The sequence below is a fragment of the Thamnophis sirtalis genome, unplaced genomic scaffold (genome assembly GCF_051295495.1).
Source record: "Thamnophis sirtalis isolate CommonGarterSnake01/CBP01778 unplaced genomic scaffold, rThaSir2_p1.2 scaffold_9, whole genome shotgun sequence".
In the NCBI taxonomy this organism is placed as follows: domain Eukaryota; kingdom Metazoa; phylum Chordata; class Lepidosauria; order Squamata; family Natricidae; genus Thamnophis; species Thamnophis sirtalis.
Genome location: NW_028261389.1, coordinates 420546 through 438347, shown reverse-complemented (window position 1 = coordinate 438347; position 17802 = coordinate 420546). Strand labels below are relative to the sequence as shown.

Here is a 17802-nt window from a genome sequence, read left to right as displayed (position 1 = left end):
CTCCCCCTTCATCCCCGAGTCCCCCTTAAAGTGCCCACGGATGGTCATGGCCAGAGCCATTTTCTCTCCTTACTCTGCCCCCCCCAAAGAGAAAAAGGCCAAAGACAACCCAAAGCTCCTCCCATCTTGTGGCACCCATTTCTCTTTCAGGGGCACCATGGAACCCACCCACCCCTCAATTGTATTCCTGCCTTCAAAATACACACCCCCACACACACACTCGGTGGCCCCTCCAGGTGCCTGGTGAGGGGCAGTTGGCCAAGGCCAGAGCCCTGAGAGTTAAGGAGGCCAGGAAGCGCCATGCCAGCTCCATCCTGGGAGGGGCGCAGTGGGGCGGCTCAGCCCAGGTCCCTCTACTTCCCAAAGACCTGCAGAAGACCCCACCACCCTGGCCTTCATCTCATTCCCCTCCCCCCACCTCTCCCTTTGTGCCGAAGCAGACCTCCAGGATGCTCATCCAGAAGAGATCCCAGAAGCAGCCAAGGAGGGCCGGATTCCCCTGACAACATTCCTGCCCTCTCCATGGATCCATTTAACTGACTCCCAGCCTAAAGCGTCCCCCCCACAGCAAGCTCAGCGCTTGGCCTGCTGCCCCTCCGAAGGAGGGTCAGGATAAGCGCCCCCCACCAGAGGCCCAAACTCCCCACTGGGCGGGGAAGGACGAAGGGCGCCCAAGCAAGAGCCGAGGGGGCTGCCGCGGGCGGGGTCCGGCTTCTCCGAGGCCGCTCCAGAGCCGCCGAGTGGTGGGCAATTGCTTCATGAAAGGAAGGGCGGCCGGATGGGTGCCGACGAAGCGGCACCCCGAAAGTCCCGAAATGCCTCCGCTGCTGCGGCCTCCAGGCGGGAGGAGAAGCGGCTTCGCCCTTTATCTGGGCCGAGCGCCGCCGCCCCCCACCTCCACCCCGACGGCAAGGGAGGGGGGCAGGGAGGGTCCCCGGGGGAGCGGTCACGCGGAGCGGTCTTGGAAGGGCAGGCAGGGAGCGGCCAGCGGCCCCCCTTGGCTGCCGGGAGGAGGGGTCCCAGGAGCGGACGGGGCGTCCGAGGGCAAGCGGGCAGGCGCGTCCAGGGCCCGGCTGTGGCGCGAGGCCGGCGGGGGCCAGGCCCAGCTCCTCCGAGGAGCCGCCCAACGCTCAGCCAGCGGAACCTCTTCGGCCGCCGCTCCCAGGCCCAGCTTTCCCGCCCGGGTCGCGGATGTGCCCCGAGGAGCCTCTCGGAGCCGCGTCGGCCGGCCTCACTCCCTCCCAGCAGCCCCGGCCTTCCAGGCTCAGCCCTTCCGCGGAGGCCGGCGGCGGGGGCAGTGGGGGCGGCGGCGGCGGAGGCGCCTTACCTGCAACTGGGCGGCGAGAGCGAGTGGAAGGTGGAGAGCGAGAACATCTCCGCCCGATCCGCCATCTTCTCCGGCCGCAGCGCAGCGCACCGCCGCGCAGCCGAGCCCAGCCGAGGCGAGCGAGAGGCGAGGTGCCGCGGGCGAGGCGAGACGAGGGGCGGCGAAGCCCGGCCGGCTGAGGCGGCGGCGGCGGCGGCGGCGGGTCTTCACTGCGGATGCTGCCGGGAGAGGGTGTCGAGAGCCGCAGCTGCCATGGCGCTGGCGCTTCCTCCGGCCGGGCCCGGGTAAACAGCGCGGGAGGGGGGTCTGCGCCTGCCCTGGCTGCGGCGGGGGGGGGGAGCGGGCGGGCGGGCGGCGCAGCCAATACCCACCAGCCCGTCGTGCTCCGGCGCGGCGCGGCGGGAGGCGGCTCGGGGGAGCAGGAGGAGGGGCGAGGCGGAGCGAAGCTCCACAGCGCCCCCTCCCCACTGCGGATGCGCGGCGCGACACCTCCCCCCTACCTGGTCGGGGGGGGCGGCGGCGGGAATGTGCGGCCCCTCCCGGCGCCCCCAGCCCGGCGCCAAAACAAAGCATTGGGCGCCCGGTTGCAGAACGAGGGCGCTGCAGGCGAGGGAGCGGGGGGGGGGGTGCGGGCAGCGGGATCTCCGGCCAGGCCGGACAATCGGGGGCGGCGCGGGCGGCAGAGCCGGGACTTGCGGGGCGGGGAGCTGTCCGCGCCACTGGTGCTGAAGGGCGATCGCCAGGAGCTGTCCCTGCGTCGGGCGCTGAAGCGGGCGGGCTATCGCGGGCGGCCAGGGAGGCGGGTTCCGCGGGAGTAGGGAGCTGTCTGGGGCGTCTCCGGAGCAAAGCGAGGCCCCGGCAAGAAGGCTTTGTCAGGTCCGTTTTTGGGCTGACAGTGCAAGCTGGAAAGGTCCCCACCGGGTAGGGAGGAGGTGCCACAACAGGCCCTGGCAGCATCTGCCTGGTGAGAGGCCAGACTTAACCCAGGCTGAGCAGGCTGGCAGGAGGAGGCCTCCCTCCCTCCCTCCCTCCCTGCCAGCCCACCCCAGGGAGCCAATTAAAGAAACTGCAATTAAAGCCAGGCCCTGCTGCTCCTGGGACTTCTCCACCAGGCCCTGCCCCGTAGCCCAGGCTCCTGGTTGTTAAGGCAGCCCCCACCGTGGGCAAGCCACCAATGGAGGGCAAAGCACAGACCCTGTGTGTTGCCTTCCCAGGGAATGTGAGCCAAGAGAAGAGACGCATGGACAAAGAGCCTCCCCCCAGAATGCCACCCAGAATGCCCAGCCAGCTACTCTGAAGTCCAAAGTGGGCGTTTGAAGGGCAGAAGAGTGTGGCGGCTTATCTAGGGGGGGGGGCAGCACCTGATGCTCCAGGAGGCCTCTGCTTTGCCCCTTTCTGCAGCATGTGCCATACTGACTATTTCTATTTCTTAAATTTATAGGCCGCCCAATCCCGAAGGACCGGGATGACATTGAAAGAATTAGACTGGCATTAGACTGGCCACGTTGGCTGTGGGTGATAACTCAGGACATTGGGACTGGCGTGGCAGGCCAGGGGTCAGATTCATAGTTGGCACATACGTCTCCGAGAACATCTCAGCCAGCGTCCCAGTAGCTGCAGCTTCCCTCCAACGCAGAGACCCATAACCCTCAGTGCCAACATGTGAAGTAACCATCCTCTGCTACCAAATGTGATGTTCCCGTGGTTCGTCCATGAGGCCAATGTTGAGAAAAGACAGGAGACGAACTTTCTCGGGATGGAGCGACCCAGATGAGAGTCTGAGAGCCCCCTTTATTGAGATAGGACAAAGGCAGGAGGAGCAATAGCATGTGGTTAAAAACAGCCTGTAAAAGTACAATTTCTAATGTACTGCTTCAGGAAAGTTCTTTCTATATATGGTCAAATCCTGGACGTCAATGGTAGGGCACATCTCAGAATGTTATGTTATGCATTATCAGGATGTTATGGCGTTCCAGGAGTTTGTTTTCTCCTTTTTATTAAATGTTTTTTAATTTTAGTTTAAAACGGGTTTTCTCCTGTGTGATTCAGCGTGACTCTGCAAGCCCTAGTATGAACTGGGGCATGGAGGACACCCACCTGCACAAGGAACTATATTACAACACCAACACCCATGAATAGAGGCAGGGCAGGTGGCGGCCCTCCCCAGGATCAAACATGCAGCAAACGGGGTGTGTGTGTGTGTTGGTGGATGTATGGATGTCTTCATTTATTGGTGCGACAGAGTTCAGTTTTGAATGATGGTTTTTATTTTCTTCACCAGCCAGAGTTCACTTTGGCAGATGGAAGATACATGCGCTTGTAGGATAAATCAATCTATCAAGCAGACCCACAGGCTCAGGCCCTTTCCTTATAATTGTCTAGGGCAGAGGTAGTCAACCTTTTTATACCTACCGCCCACTTTTGTATTTCTGGTAGTATTAAAATTTTCTAACCGCCCATCAGTTCTGTGATGTACCCGTGGTTCGCTCATGAGGCCAATGTTGAGAAAAGACACGGACACGAGCTTTCTCAGGATGAGGCGACCCAGATTGGGGTCTGGGAGCCCCTTTTATTGAGATAGGACAAAGGCAGGAGGAGCAATCAGCATGTGATTTAAGACAGCCTGTCAAACTACAATTGCTCAGGGAAGTTCTGTCTATATATGGTCAAATCCTGGGCGTCATTGGGTAAGGCACATCTAGAGTGAACTATCAGGATGTTATGTTATGAACTATCAGGATGTTCTGTTCTTTAGGAGTTTGTTTTTTCCTATGTGGTTCAGCGTGGCTGTGCATGCCCTGTTATGCACTAGGCCATGGGTGACCCACACCTACACAAGGAGTTATATGACAACACAGTTCCACAGTAATGGTGATTTATAAAGTAGAGAAGTAACTTTACTTTATAAAATTAATAAAGCAGAGTTACAACAAACTCCTATCGCCCACCATGAAAGCTGGAACGCCAACTAGTGGGCGGAAGGGACCAGGTTGACTACCACTGGCCTAGGGTGTTGTGAGATGGTAACACAACACATTGTGGAAAGTTGGAAAACTGCTATTATGTATGAAGGAGGCGACTGCTGCTTCCTCTTTCGTGTTGATGTCAACACTGGGGGGGGGGGGTCAGTGGCTGTTGAGCTGAGTGTCATCTCTTCTTTGTCCACCCCACTGATCCCCCCCCCCCCCCGCCCCAAGGGTTCCACCAGGTGCCTCTGGCTCTGCTGCTTCACTTGTGTCTTTTAGTCTGGTCAACTCAAGGGGACGAACATGCCTAAAATGAGCCTGCCTCTCATTTTCCCCACAACCTCCCAGTGAGGTGGGTTCTCACATGTTCTGATGCACCACAGTGGATATTTAGACAAGTCTTAAAGTTGCCAAGGTTGGACATCCCTGTTCTGGGCCAAGGCACCTTTTAATTTGACATGATTGAGGGGGGACCTCCTGCTCTCCCCAAAGAGGCTCCCCTCAGCATCCCAGGCATTTTATCCCTTCCCCCCCCCCCCCAGACGTCCTCCAGCCATCACAGGGCTTCTCCACCTGCCAGCAGAAGATCCAGGTAAGCCCCACCGATGAGGTCTTTCTCCTCTATGCCTAATTCGCTCATCAGTTGCCAGGCTGCTTCCCTGCCTTCCTGGGGGCTCTGCTGCTCCTGTAGCGCCACCTGCAGGGAGGGAGAGGACCATGGGACACACGCCGCAAGCCCCTCAGCCCCAATGTGCAACCAGCCGCCTTGTGAAACCAAGTTCATCTGCAACAATATGAGATGGACAGGGTGTGTGTGTGAGGGGGGGGTGTATCTCCAAACTTGCGCACTTTAAGGCCTGTGGACTTCAACTCCCAGAATTCCCCAGAACTCTCCATGCTGGGAGTTAAAGTCCACAAGTCTTAAAGCTGCCAAGGTTGGAAACCCTTCAGATGGGCAAAAGTTGGTTTCTTTGAGAGGCTCTTATGGCTACACCCTCCCCCCCCCCCAATATTTTCCCCACAGATGTGGCTTTTCAGCTCAACAAGCACCACATGTCCGCTTTTCATATCTGCATTTATTATACAGGTAGTCCTCAAATTATGATCAAAATTGACCCCCCCCCCAATTTCTGTTGCTAAGTGAAACATTTGTTAAGTCAATTTTGCCCCCTTTTCCTTTTGGTTGTTAATCACCGTAGTTGTTAAGTCAGTAACACGGTTGTTGAGTGAATCTGGCTTCCCCACTGATTTTGCTTGTTGGGAAGGGGATCACATGGCAACCGTCATAAATACGAATCCGTTGTCAAGTGCCCCAGTTTTGATCACGTGACCACGGGAAACCTGGTCGTGTGTGTGAAAAAACAGTCATAAGTCACTTTTTGGTTGCAACTTTGAATGGTCACTAAATGAACTATTGTAAGTCAAGGACTCCCAGCACAGGCAGCAGCTTCATTAGGAGGCTCTTCGGATCCAGCCCCTCCCCCACCCACCCCTTTCCTTCTGCAATAACCAATGCAAAAAGGTTCGAATTCAGCAAAAGCGCCGGGGGTGGGGGGACCCTTTGGGACTCCAATTCCTCCGTCCTCCTGTGCGTAGCTCTCTCCCTCTCTGTGGCACGTTACATGCGTGGCAATAACGGGCTTCCCCTTTGTTAAGCTCGCCAAGGCTCCGGATAAAAGCTAGCCAACGGTGGCTCATGGCTAGCAGAGCCCTGGGGCAGCTTGGGGCCTTTTCATCCCTTGGGAATTCTGCACGATGGAGGAAGGCCTGGTGGTCTTCCTCCATCGCCCGCCTGCAGGGGTCTTCAAGGGGCTTCCACCCCTGCCAAAACTGGCTTTTCCAAAACCCTGGCTTGCCTGTCCCCCTTCTCCTCCTCCTTCCAGTTCCTTAGCCCCTTTCGGCTCTTCCCGAGAGAGACGGAGCGAGTGAGCAAGCACCTGTCCTCCACAGGAAAACCTCCACCTGTTTCCTTGACTGCTTGGGAGATCACGTGGGCCCCTGCCGAAGCTTGTTTACCTGCTCCCTCCTGCCCTCAGGGACGAGGGAGGAGCCAGGCAGGGAAGCCTCCATGCCAGCCCTGGGAGCAGGCAGGGGCAGGGAGGAACGGACCCTCCCCACGGCAGCCCCAGAGTTAGGGGGGTGGGAGGGGTCTTGGGAGCCCGCTAGGTCCACCTCCAGTTCAATGAGTTGAACATGGTCGACCCAAGGTTGCCCAAAGACCGCCTGGGGGGCCCAGGGATGGGAGGATGGATGTACTTCGTCTCTCTTCATCGTCATCACAGCTATAAACCATCCCGGCAACGGCAGAGTCTCCTCAAGGTTCTCAGCCTTCCCAATGTGGCGGCCCTTTAATACAGTTCCTCGTGTTGTGGTGACCCCCAGCCATAGAATTGGTGGCTCGATTCCTAAGACCATGGAAAATGTGTGTCTCCCGATGGTCTCAGGCGACCCCTGTGAAAGGGTCGTTCGACCCCCAAAGGGGTCCCGACCCACAGGTTGAGAACCACCGTCCTAAAGAGCAACCAATGACCTCTTCTGCCCACATCCCATCCCTAGAAACACCCCAACTCATTTTAATCCTGCTGTCAGCAACTTGTTCACCAGTGTTCATTTCGTGTTTGAATTGCACAATTTTTGGCTCATCTTTGATCATAACAGTTTGAAAGTGGAACAGCAGCCGAGGCTGAATTCCCAGCAACCCGAGAGAACCAGAGGAGCCTGTCAGTCTGTCCGTCTGGTCAACTGTTTGGTCTCACAGTCCTGGACTCCCGACTCTCCCTGAGAACCTCACGCTCCCCAAAGTCTCCCATCCGCCCCATTCCTGCACGGATCTCCCTGCCGCTACCAGATCACCAGCCTTTGCTTCCCTCCCCACTCAAGGCTGCTGTAGATCTGGATTTCGGCTCCCTGGAATAGAGATCCAAGGATCAGAACAGAGTAACAGAATAGTTGGAGTTGGAGGGGACCATGGAGGTCATCTAGTCCAACCCTCTGCTAAAGCAGGAAACCTTGTACCATTTCAAACAAATGGTTGTCCACTCTCTTCTTGAAAACCCACAACTTCTGGAGGCAAATTGTTCCGCTGGTTAATTCTCCACATTGTCAGGAAATTCCTCCTCGGTTCTAAGTTGCTTCTCTCCTTGATTAGTTTCCACCCATTGCTTCTTGTTCTACCCTCAGATGCCTTGGAGAATAGCTTGACTCCCTCTTCTTTGGGGCATCCCCTGAGATATTGGAAGACTGCTATCATGTCTCCCCTGGTCCTTCTTTTCATTAAACTAGACATACCCAGTTCCTGAAACCGTTCTTCTTCTTATGTTTTAGCCTCCAGTCCCCTAATCCTCTTTGTTGCTCTTCTCTGCCCTCTTTCCAGAGTCTCCACATCTTTTCTACATCATGGCGACCAAAACTGGATGCCGTATTCCAAGTGGGAAGGTCTCCCCAGGACATCCTAAAGTGGATCAACTCTTCCAACCCCCATTAGATAAACCCCAGTTGCTCTGGGGCTCAGCTCATGGGTCGGAAAGGCCCCCAAGCGCTGCTCCTCACCTCCAGCTCCACAAAGCCGCCCAGTCCTTCCACCTGGTCCACGTGGACATGCGTCTGGCCCACCACGTACAGACGGCGTGCCTTCTTCACCACTCCTTGCTCTCCAAGCGCCTGGGACAGCACTGCCTGGGCCGAGGAAAGAGGAGGTCAGAGGCCAGCATGGCTGCACATTCATTCACCAACCAGAGGTCCGACAGTGAATCGCATGTCCCAGCCCCCATTTCTAAGAGGCCTCAGCCCCCCCCCTCTCTCTGTCCCTGGATATGAAGCCCAAGGGGTCACCGGGAGCAGATGGGCTGCAGTGGGAGAGGAAGGGGCTTTTTCAAAAGGCAACTGGACGTTCTTGATTTTTTTCCTTGAAAACGTTTCTCTTCTCACCCAAGAAGCTTCTTCAGTTCTGAAGAGCTAAACAACATGTCCAGAACTGAAGAAGAGAAACGTTTTCAAGGAAAAAAATCAAGAACGTCCAGTTGCCTTTTGAAAAAGCCCCTTTGGGACAACCTGCATGACGAAGAACCTGCGTGGCCAATGGGAGAGGAGGAGGAAGAGGCAGCCTTGGAAGAGCACCAGGGCAGGAGAGGAAATCGGATGCACGTCCCGGAAACGCGTGGACGGCCCCCGGAGGAAAGTGGCCAGAACAGACGAGAACCTGCCTGGGCTGACCCAGCTTCCTCTGACCCTCTCCAGGAGGGGCAGAGTCTCCCACAAGATGACCTTCTGATCCGGCCTCGCATGGGAACTGGGCACTTCCAAGCTTCAGGTCTGCTGGGTCCAGCATCCTCCCGTCAAAGGCTGGATGGGGGAGGGGGCAAATGGGCAACCGCTGCGTGATGGGGAAGGGGGGGGGAGCAGCTGATAACCGGTGACCACAGAGGCCCGGAACCAGTTTGTACCAGCGGGCACCAAGGCCACGCACCCTGAGAAAGAACAGGAATTGCCCCCAAACTTCTCAGAACATCCTAGACAGCTGCAATTAGCCAGATGTGGGCTGGTCATAGGGGGAGGGAAGGAGGGAAACTTTGCTGTATCTTTTCACGCAGGAAACCCGGAGATCCAGCCTGACTTCCTTTAGTAAAAGAGCCTTTTGCTTCAGTCTCATGGAGTCAAGGGGTTTTTCCCCCCACAGGGACTGGGGGGGGGGGGCAGGTCTGACAGCCTCAAACATTCATGTGGATGCTGGAAGCAGAGATGGGTCCTGCTCCCCTCCAGAATGACCGTTCTGAGCTTTGGATTTGGATTTGATTCGATTTCCAAAGCCTTGCCCCCCCTCCCCAAAACCAGCCCCCCAGGGCCATTCCCACAGCAAGCAGCCCTTCCCCGTCCACCGGGCGAAGTTACCACGAGTCCTCCGGGGTCATCGGTGGGAGAGGTGGTGAAATGAGAGAGCTTAGGGGCTGTTGTGTTCGGCCGGTCATAAAACACCAGCTCTCCATGGCCATCCTGCAGAGAAAAGGTGGATCCAGAGTCAGCCTCACCTGGTAAAGGGATCAGGGTCAGACCTACAGAGCAAAATAAGCAGATTCTTCTGATTTTCTGAAAGGCAGCCCTGGGGGACATCCCTGAGCAGCAGCAGCAGAGAAAATGCAGGCATAAAACGGACTGGAAGACCTGGCGGGAAACCGCTTAGCAGATTTCTTTGAATTTGGGGAGTGATGAAGATGAAGGAGTCTCGCTCATCCTCCGAAGGGGGGGAGGAGGAGGGTCTGTCCCACTAAGCTGCCAGGAGGAAGAATGTCCTGAAACAGGAACTGCCCTTTAATGGGCCCATCCTGGAAGGAAGAGCTGGAGAGGCTCCCTCGAGGGGCAAAAGGGGGGTAAGCAAGGTGAGCCCCCCCCCAATCCCGCTCGGTTACTGGGTTACTCACTCTGAAGTCGCGAACCTTCAGCCGCCCGTGGGGAACAGGAAAGAAGGTGTCCGTCTGAAGGATGAGGGAGCCTGGGGATCCACTCAGCTCCTCCACCCTGCGGATCAGCTGGGCCAGATCCTGCACCCGGGCCTTGATCTCCACATTTGCTGGCATCTACAAGACAATCAGAGGTCAGGGGAAGCCAAGGATGGGGGTCCCTGGGGCTCTCTGAACTGGGCGGTTTCCCTGCAGATGCCTTGTGGGCCAACTAGGTAACACCCCCAGTGCTCGAAGGGAGGGGGTTTTCCCCTCTCTTTCTATACTGGTGGCTCCCCCTGTGGGCCTTGGCAGGAGGGTTTCCTTGGTTCCTCAATCGGCCTCTTCTTTATTGTTTGGGGCCCTTTTGCATGACTTGCAGTTCCTTGCTTTGGGGTATAAACACAAAGCAACCCCCACTCCAGCACTGATGGTGCTCCCTAGCAGGGTCATGGAAGGTCTGCAAGGAAACCACCCAGCTCAGAGCGGGCCAGGGACTCTGTGCCTCAATCCTGAATTATAGCGACTCTCTTCTCTTGAAGCCGAGGATCTCCGGGGGGGGGGATTTCCCTCCAAGGACCCCAGCCCATCCCCTGCCCCCCTCCCACCCCCTCCGCCGAGCAGACTGGGGGGGGGCTGAGCCCGGCACAGCAGTGGGGGACCCAGCCCGGGTCTTCCTTCGCGGGAGGGGTTCTGGTTCTCCAAACCCCCGGTTGCCCCAGACACGGGTGGGTCTCAGCTGGTTCCACGCCCCCTTCAAGAGGCTCCGCCCCGCAGCGGACAGGCTGGTCCAACTGGCAGCGGACCACCACCCCCCGCCCTCGTGGGCCGACCTGGCGGGAAAGGGAGCTGCCCTGAGCGGACGCACAACCCTTGTTCCGCGGCGCCCGTACACCCATTCTCTTCGCCCGAGTAAAGCCGCGGAGCCGCCTAAGCCGCCTTTTCCAAGGAACGCACCCTCAGTTGCGGGTCAGTTCACCCGGCGGGGCGTTTACACAAACGCCGCTACACGTGTCGCGACCTTCACCCTCGCCGGGTTCTGCCGCTCCGCGATTGGCGCCGCACCCGCCTACGTCACGTCCTCCGATTGGCCGCCGCCTCCCCCTTGCCCCGCCCCCTCTGTGCCGGGCCCGAACCGGCCAATGGGAGCGCGCGTGGGCGGGGCCGGCAGGGCGGGGCGAGGGGGAGGTGCGGCCATCGGTCGACTGCTGGCGATGGAGGCGCCCGAGGGAGACGGGCCGGATGGAGACCGAGCAGCGCCCCGCTCGCCCCGCGGCTCCCCGGCCGTCCCCGCGGCCACCCGACTGCGCGCCTTCCTCTGGTGCCGCGAGTTCCTGGCCGGGGCCTGGCGCCGCTTGGCCGCCCCCGAGCAGCTGGGCATCGTCCCGGTCAGGTGAGCCCGTGACGTCACCCGCCCGTGACGTCACCCGCCCCGCCCCTGGGAGTCCGCTTCCCCCGGGAGAAGCGCCGGTCTCTCCCGCCGGAGCCCCTCGGCCCCTTGACCAGGGCGCCCCCCCCCCCGGAGCCCCTCCAGCGGAGGATTGTGGGAGTTGGAGTCCGGAAGTCTTAAAGGAGCTGCCCTCCTGGCCCCGGGAGAGGCGCCACAGCCACGCATACAGAGAACACAGGCAGTCCTCGCCTTACGACCACACTGGAGCCCCAGGTTCCTGTTGCTAAGTGTGGCCTTTGTCAAGTCGAGGACTACCTGTGGCAGAGTGGGAAGGGAGCTGGGAGGTCCTCCAGTCCAGCCCCCTCGCTTGCCCCCCCCCCTGAGAGAGAGAGGAGTCTGGGATGCTGCCTGTGTCCTGTCCCACCAGCCCCCCCTCCCCCCTTGGGCTGCCCCCCAACCTGCCCGTCTCTGCTTCCCCCACAGTGGAGGGCTGAGCAACCTGCTCTACAGATGCTCCCTGCCGGACCACATCCCCTCCGCCCAGGAGGAGCCACGCCAGGTCCTGCTCCGCGTCTACGGCGTCATCCTCCAGGTGAGCTACTGATAAAAGTGACTTATGACCATGTTTCACACTTACGACCATTGAAGCATCCCCGTGGTCAAGGGATGTACATTTGGATGCTTGACTCACATTTATGACGGTTGCCATGTCCCAGGCTCATGTCCCCACAAGCAGAGTCAAGAGGGAATGTTGTTTACTTAACAACTGCAGTGCTTCACTTAACGACTCTGGCAACAAAGTTCGTAAAATGGGACAAAACTCATTTAACAAATTTCTCATTTAGCGACATGCATTTGGTCATAAGTTGAGAACTACCTGTACTTAAGAAAATTGGTATGGCCGCCCAAGGAGGGCCGTTCTGGCTTTGCCACAAGTGGTTGTGCGCCTCCACTTTGCGCATCTCCCTCCCTCCCGGCCGGGGGGTCCCCTGGCAGGGAAGAGCTAAAGCAGCCGCTCCTGGGTAGTGGATTCTCCCAGACTGGCTTCAGTGGACTGATGACCGCTTGACCGCCCCCTTCAGGACTGTTTCACTGCAGGTCTGGGGATGCCCAAGAGCCTCCTGCTGGAGCCCGGCTGGGCAGCTCAGGCCCAGGTTTACTCTGGAGCCCCTCCAACTCTCCCCCCCCCCTTCTCTCTCTCCCACAGGGGGTTGACTCGCTGGTTCTGGAGAGTGTGATGTTCGCCATCCTGGCCGAGCGGGCCCTGGGACCACGGCTGTATGGCATCTTCCCACAGGGGCGCCTGGAGGAATACATCCCGGTAGAGCCTCCCCCCCTCCCCTCCCTGGCAGGCAGGAGAGGCCTCAACAGGGGGCTGAACCTGGCCTGGCACTGCCTCCCAATGCCGTCTCCAGGCACACAGTGATCCTGCCGGGGCTCCTTTCTCCTCCTCTGCCTGGGATGGTACAGGGCCTCCTGCCTGAGCAGGGGGTTGGACTAGAAGACCTCCAAGGTCCCCTCCAACTCTCTTCTTCTGATTCCCAGAATCCCATTTTAGAAAATGGTGAAGAACTAAAGGGAGGCGAGGACAGGAGGGGGGCTGCCAACGCCTTCTGCCCCTGGGTCCACAATTCGGCTCCCGTCCTTGCTTTAAAGCGCTCAGCCCCCCTCCCCCCAGGCAGAGGGGCAAGGCTGCCCTCCCCAGCCCCACCCAAGCGCTCCCTAGGGAGGAGTTGCTGTGGGAGAGAGACTGAGGTTTCAACTGGAGTCCGAATTGGATGTAGCTCTGCTTTGTCTAGAATTTTATTTATTTTATTCAACTTCTGACTCTGGATGACTTTGAATTCAAAAAGATAGAAAACAAAGCCACAAAACAGGCAAAAAGGAGCCGCCCTCCCTGGAAACGTAGCAGGAGGAAGAGCGACCGAAACCCTCAATTCTCACACTCCCGTCGCAGCCCCAGCGGTGGGGAAACAGCCTCCCAAGACTTGGGGAAGCGAAGCGGTGGGCGGCTGGGCCTCAGGGCGGCTTTATGCAGTCAGGGGGAGGGGGTGGGGCAGGAATCCTCTGCTCCCGGCCTGCTTTCAAGAGCCTGTGGGGGGCTTCTCAATCAAGGTGAGGTCAGGGCCCTCCGTGGCCCCCTGCAGCCCCTCCTCTCCACCCGCTTCCCCACTGGCTCTGAGCCCCCCACCCTCTCCAACCACCACCCCCGGCCTCGGGGCTGCCCTTTCTCTCCCCCCGCAGAGCCGCCGCCTGGTCACAGAGGACCTGCTGGAGCCCAGCATCTCGGGGGAGATCGCGGTGAAGATGGCGCGCTTCCATGGCATGGTGATGCCCTTCAACAAGGAGCCGAAGTGGATGTTTGGGACCATGGAGAGGTGGGTGGCCCCTCGGCTGCAGAGGGGGCTGGGGCTGCTCTAGCCCCGCCCAGGACTCCAGAGGCTGCCTGGGAAGGCCTTCGGCCCCCTCCCCTCCCTTCACCCTCCTCCCTTCCCGGCAGGTACCTGAAGCAGATCTCTGAACTCACCTTTTCCCAGGAGGCCCAGCGGCACAAGCTGAACCGGCTCAAGGCCTACAACCTGGAGGCCGAAATGCACAGCCTCAGGTGAGCCCAGAGAGAGGCCCCCAGAGGGGCTGCCAGATTCCGGGCCACCCACCACTTGCCCCTTGGGTCTCGGCCCCTGGCTCCCTGCCAATTCTGCAGTAGTCTCCCCCCTCTTCCCCCGGGGATCAGGAAAGGGCTGCGGGTGGAATCAGAGGTTGGGACCTTCCAGGACAGCCTTGTATGGAAAGACTGGGAGGGTCGCAGAGCCCCACCCCCCACGGCTTGAGCCACAACCCTCCTGCCTTGTGTGCCCCTCCCTCAGGAAGGAAAGGGGCTGAGCTGTGCAAAGCCCCCTCCCCCTTTTCTCTCTCTCTCCCTCTTTCCCAGGACGCTGCTGGAGGCCACGCCGTCCCCCGTGGTTTTCTGCCACAATGACGTGCAGGAAGGTGAGGGTGGCAGAGACGCGGGGGCCCCCGCCAGCCATGTGGCAGAAGCCTGGAAGGAGGTCCTGGCTGGCCCAATGGCCACAACTCCCCTTTCTCCCCTCTCTCTCCCCCACTCTCCACGCAGGGAACATCCTCCTGCTGGCCAGGCGCGAGGCCTCCTCCACAGACCGGCTGATGCTCATTGACTTTGAGTACAGCAGCTACAACTACCGGTAGGGCGGCCTCCGCAGCCGGGTCAAAGGGACGAAACGGGAGGGGCTGGTTCAGGGGCCACCCAAAGACCATCCCCCCCCCCTCCTCCTCCTGCAGGGGCTTCGACCTCGCCAATCACTTCTGTGAGTGGGTCTACAGCTACACCCACGACGAGTGGCCTTTCTACAAAGCCAGCCCGGAGAAGTACCCCAGCCGCCAGCAACAGGTAACGGCCCTGGGGGGAGGGTGGGGCTGGATTGGAGGGGACAGCAGAAGGCCTGGCTCGGGGATTCTGGGAGTTGGAGTCCAGGGGTCACGCAGAGGCCATCGCTGCCCATCCCCGGAGTCAACCAGGCCCGTGGAATCAAACGCAGGACCCCAACCTCCGACCTCCAGCCTGGCTCCAGTGGGGCTCATGGTGAAGAGTGCAGCCTGGAGAAATAACGGGAGGGAGGGAGGGTCTGCCAGGGTCTGAAGGATGCGCTCGTCTTTATACATTTCGGGAAAGGAGGGGAAATAATGCAGCCACCCGTAGACAAGAGCCGTAGGTGGTGAGAGCGAAGCTCCCCCTTCCCAGCCCTTCTAGGGTTTCTGTCCTCCAAGAAGCCCAGGGCTGGCCTTGCCATAGGAGCCCCAATGAGCAGCCCTTCTTTCTCCCTTCCTGCCTTGCTCACCTGCCCCCCCCCTTCCTCCAAGGCTGCCTCTCCTCCCACACTGGGTGGCCCAGCAGAAGTGACCTGGGGGGCTGGAGAGCCCTGGTCTCAGCTCAGGCGGCCCCCAGCCTCTCTGGCCGATTGGGACTTGAGCTAGTGAGTTCATAATTGGATCTATGGATCGGCCTTGCCTTCTGCTGCGGGGGTCTTAGTTGAAATGCTCCCCAGGACACCCAGCTTAGGTGGGGCCTTGGAGGTCTTCTAGTCTAAGCCCTCATCTCGGACCCTGCAGTCTCTCTTTAAAAGCCCCCAGGGATGGAGCCCCCACAATGCCTGGAGCCTTTCCTCTGGTTGATGGCAGGTCCTCCTTGGGTTTAGGCTGGTCCTTTCCTTGGTCAGCTTCCATCCGTTGCTCCTCCTCCTGCCTTTGGGCGCTTTGGAGAATAGCTTGACCCCCCCACTTCTTTGGGGCAGCCCGACACTAGTCCTCCTCTTCCTTAGGTACGCCCAATTGCCGCCACAGTTCTTCAAAGGGTTCCTTTAATCGCCTTCGTTGCTCTTCTCTGCCCTCTTTCTGGAATCTTCTTTATATTGTGGGGAGGGCTTGGGGGGCATCAGTTGAGCATCAAGGAGAACCTTTGGCCTCCTGAGCAGCAGCGACTCTTCAGGGATTGCTAGGAACCGCTTGGGGAGGCCTTTGCCCTGCCCAGCCGGAAGCGGCTTCCTCTTCCTCGACTTCCGTGGGGTCTCTAGCACCGGCCCCTGTTTATTTCGGGCCAGTTGCCCCTGGGGTCTCAGCAGCTTTGCCTGGTGGCAGCAGGAGCCGGTTGGCCTCACCTCTCTCGTCTCCCCTCAGCTGCACTTCATCCGGTGTTACCTGCAGGAGGCAGGTGGGAAGGCCAACCCCCCCTCGCCGGAGGAGCAGGAGCGCCTGGAGGCCAAGATGCTTCTGGAGATCAGCCGGTCAGTCTTGCGGGTGGGGGTGGTGGCTGGAACCGCTGCGGCAGCCGGCATTTCCTGGGGTTGGGAGTCAAGAGCTGTGACAGTTTCCTCTGAGGGCGGGGAGGGGGGGGGCATTGCGAGGGGCTTCGGTCTGCCCCTCATTCCCCTGGGAAATGCTCCCAGTGAGAAAAAGCAGGAACGGCAGACCCCTCCCTCCCTTCCCCGGCCGACTCTTCCTCCCCCACCCCCTGCAGGTTCACCTTGGCCTCCCATTTCTTCTGGGGCCTCTGGTCCATCCTGCAGGCCAAGATCTCCACCATTGAGTTTGGCTACCTGGTGAGTGCCGAGGGCTCCCATCTCACCCCCCAGGGCCGCCCCTAGAGGGACAAAGGGGCACCCTAAGGGATCCCAGGGCTGCCCCTCCCTTTCCCCAGACCAAAGTGGGCAGGGAAGGTGAGTCACTTTGTCATCCCTCCTTCCCTCCTTCCAGGAATACGCCCAGTGCCGCTTTGAGGCCTACTTCCAGCAGAAGGCCAGGGGAGAGTGACCAGAGGCTGGCCAGCGGCCATGAACTGGCCTGACCAGGGCTGGCATATCGGACAGCTGGAACTGAGGGACCAAGACTGGAGGGGTGGCTGGTCAGCCCTCCTGCAAGACCCACTCTCTGCACATCTGCCTCGGGGCTGTGGTGCCTGGATTTATTCGGCCAACCTGGGGTTTGGGGGCTGCTGTGACCCGTGCAGGGCAGCCTCCTCTGGAGCAGCTTGGGGTCTTTGGGGGGGGGGGGTTGGGGGGGTCAGTGGCTTCCTCGGTTGCAGTCCAGGTTGACAGACAGAAAGGGCGTCATGTCCACAGCCCCTCTCGTGTGGGGCGCCTCGGAGCCCGAAGCTCCACCCTCCTGCTGAACATCTGCATGAAACCGCTGGGAGAGGGAGGGGGTTGCCTTCCAAGCCAAGGCTCCGCCAGGAAGTCCCAGGTGCAAGTGACCAACCAGGCCCACCTGTGGCCTTTGCACACCTGGGTCTGTGTGATGCCCCTCCCCCCTCTGGGTCAGCTGTGTCCCCATCCTTGGTCTTGTGGGGGGCCCCATTTCCCTCTTCCAGACTGGGGTGCAGCTGGGGGGAGGGGGGTCATCCTGCCACAAGACGAACCTTTGCGCTTTTCGTCCCCCGTGCGCCAGTTGCCCCCTCGGCCTTCAGCTCCCCTCACAGAGGACTGCGATGCCCTGGAGGTGGGGCTGCCCTCGAAGGCCACCCAGAAGCCACAGCTGGTAGAGGAAGCCTCTCGGGGGCCCTTCCAGCTGCCAGCCGGCGTCCGTTGCCTCCAAAGCTCTGCAGGTCAGAGAGCTGGAGGGCCGCTTGTCTCCGGTCATTTCTGGAGGGGATGTGCGCCAAGTCCCCCCACCCACCCACCCCCAATGAAGCCCTGCCACCTTGTGGGACCCGGGAAGCCTTGCTCTCCCTTCCCCAGGTCCTCCAGAGATAAAGACGGTTCCAGAAAGGATGGGGAAGTTGGCTTTGGCTGCAGGCCACTGTTCATGAGACTCAGTGGGCCCCAATCTGTCCTCTTGATTCTGTCGCTGATTCTACTCTGGGCTAATAAATCCATGAAATGTCCAGCATGGAGGACTCTGACGCCCCTCCCCCCGCGAGCTTTTCTGCTGCCCGTTCTGAGCGCAGCTCCTCCCGGAAGCACGAGGGGGCTGGACGGAGGCTTTGCACTGTACAAAATAAAAAGACAACATTCGTTTGTGGGAAGCTGCATTTCGCCAGGCGTGTTTTATTTGGGGACAAATAAGGAATCTCGCCATTGGAGGGAACTCCGGGGGGGCTTCACCTTCCCAGCCTCTTCCGAAGGGCGGAGGGGGGGCTCTGAAGCGGAGGGGCTACTCAGCCGGTTCTCTCCCTGT

General features: G+C 59.6%; 3 protein-coding genes and 1 long non-coding RNA gene across 4 annotated transcripts in view; 2 read left to right on the top strand and 2 right to left on the bottom strand.

Annotated features, from left to right (window-relative positions):
• Window positions 1–1600, bottom strand: part of MAPK8IP2 (mitogen-activated protein kinase 8 interacting protein 2) — a 32431-nt gene extending 30831 nt beyond the window's left edge. The window contains exon 1 of the mRNA XM_087722595.1: window positions 1328–1600. Coding sequence (XP_087578721.1) covers window positions 1328–1392 — 65 coding nt within the window. The 5' untranslated portion in view covers window positions 1393–1600. The remainder of the gene's footprint in view (window positions 1–1327) is intronic.
• On the top strand, window positions 1507–3784 carry LOC148043941 (uncharacterized). Its single transcript, XR_015697667.1, has 2 exons — window positions 1507–1611; window positions 2769–3784. It is a non-coding gene; the product is annotated as an uncharacterized LOC148043941 (long non-coding RNA).
• A 715-nt stretch (window positions 3785–4499) lies between these two features.
• Window positions 4500–10802, bottom strand: LOC148043940 (uncharacterized). Its single transcript, XM_087722596.1, has 5 exons — window positions 10683–10802; window positions 9708–9863; window positions 9181–9282; window positions 7843–7968; window positions 4500–5077 (listed from the first exon to the last, which is right to left on the bottom strand). Exons 2-5 carry the CDS (start codon window positions 9861–9863, stop codon window positions 4850–4852), a joined length of 612 nt encoding a protein of 203 aa, XP_087578722.1. The 5' UTR covers window positions 10683–10802; the 3' UTR covers window positions 4500–4849.
• Window positions 10803–10915: 113 nt separating this feature from the next.
• CHKB (choline kinase beta) lies at window positions 10916–16650 on the top strand. Its single transcript, XM_014076049.2, has 11 exons — window positions 10916–11118; window positions 11599–11707; window positions 12323–12436; window positions 13360–13493; window positions 13616–13720; window positions 14048–14106; window positions 14231–14318; window positions 14416–14524; window positions 15808–15914; window positions 16148–16229; window positions 16384–16650. Exons 1-11 carry the CDS (start codon window positions 10940–10942, stop codon window positions 16438–16440), a joined length of 1143 nt encoding a protein of 380 aa, XP_013931524.2. The 5' UTR covers window positions 10916–10939; the 3' UTR covers window positions 16441–16650.
• The last annotated feature ends 1152 nt before the right edge of the window (window positions 16651–17802 follow it).

Coding starts and splice junctions, on each gene's coding strand:
- CHKB (XM_014076049.2), top strand. CDS start 10,940: ATGGAGGCGCCCGAGGGAGACGGGCCGGATGGAGACCGAGCAGCGCCC. Junction 12,437..13,359: donor GCCTGGAGGAATACATCCCG/GTAGAGCCTCCC, acceptor CTCCCCCCGCAG/AGCCGCCGCCTGGTCACAGA. Junction 16,230..16,383: donor CCATTGAGTTTGGCTACCTG/GTGAGTGCCGAG, acceptor CCCTCCTTCCAG/GAATACGCCCAGTGCCGCTT.
- LOC148043940 (XM_087722596.1), bottom strand. CDS start 9,863: ATGCCAGCAAATGTGGAGATCAAGGCCCGGGTGCAGGATCTGGCCCAG. Junction 7,969..9,180: donor ATGACCCCGGAGGACTCGTG/GTAACTTCGCCC, acceptor TCCTCGGCCCAG/GCAGTGCTGTCCCAGGCGCT. Junction 5,078..7,842: donor GCGGCTTTGTGGAGCTGGAG/GTGAGGAGCAGC, acceptor ATATTGTTGCAG/ATGAACTTGGTTTCACAAGG.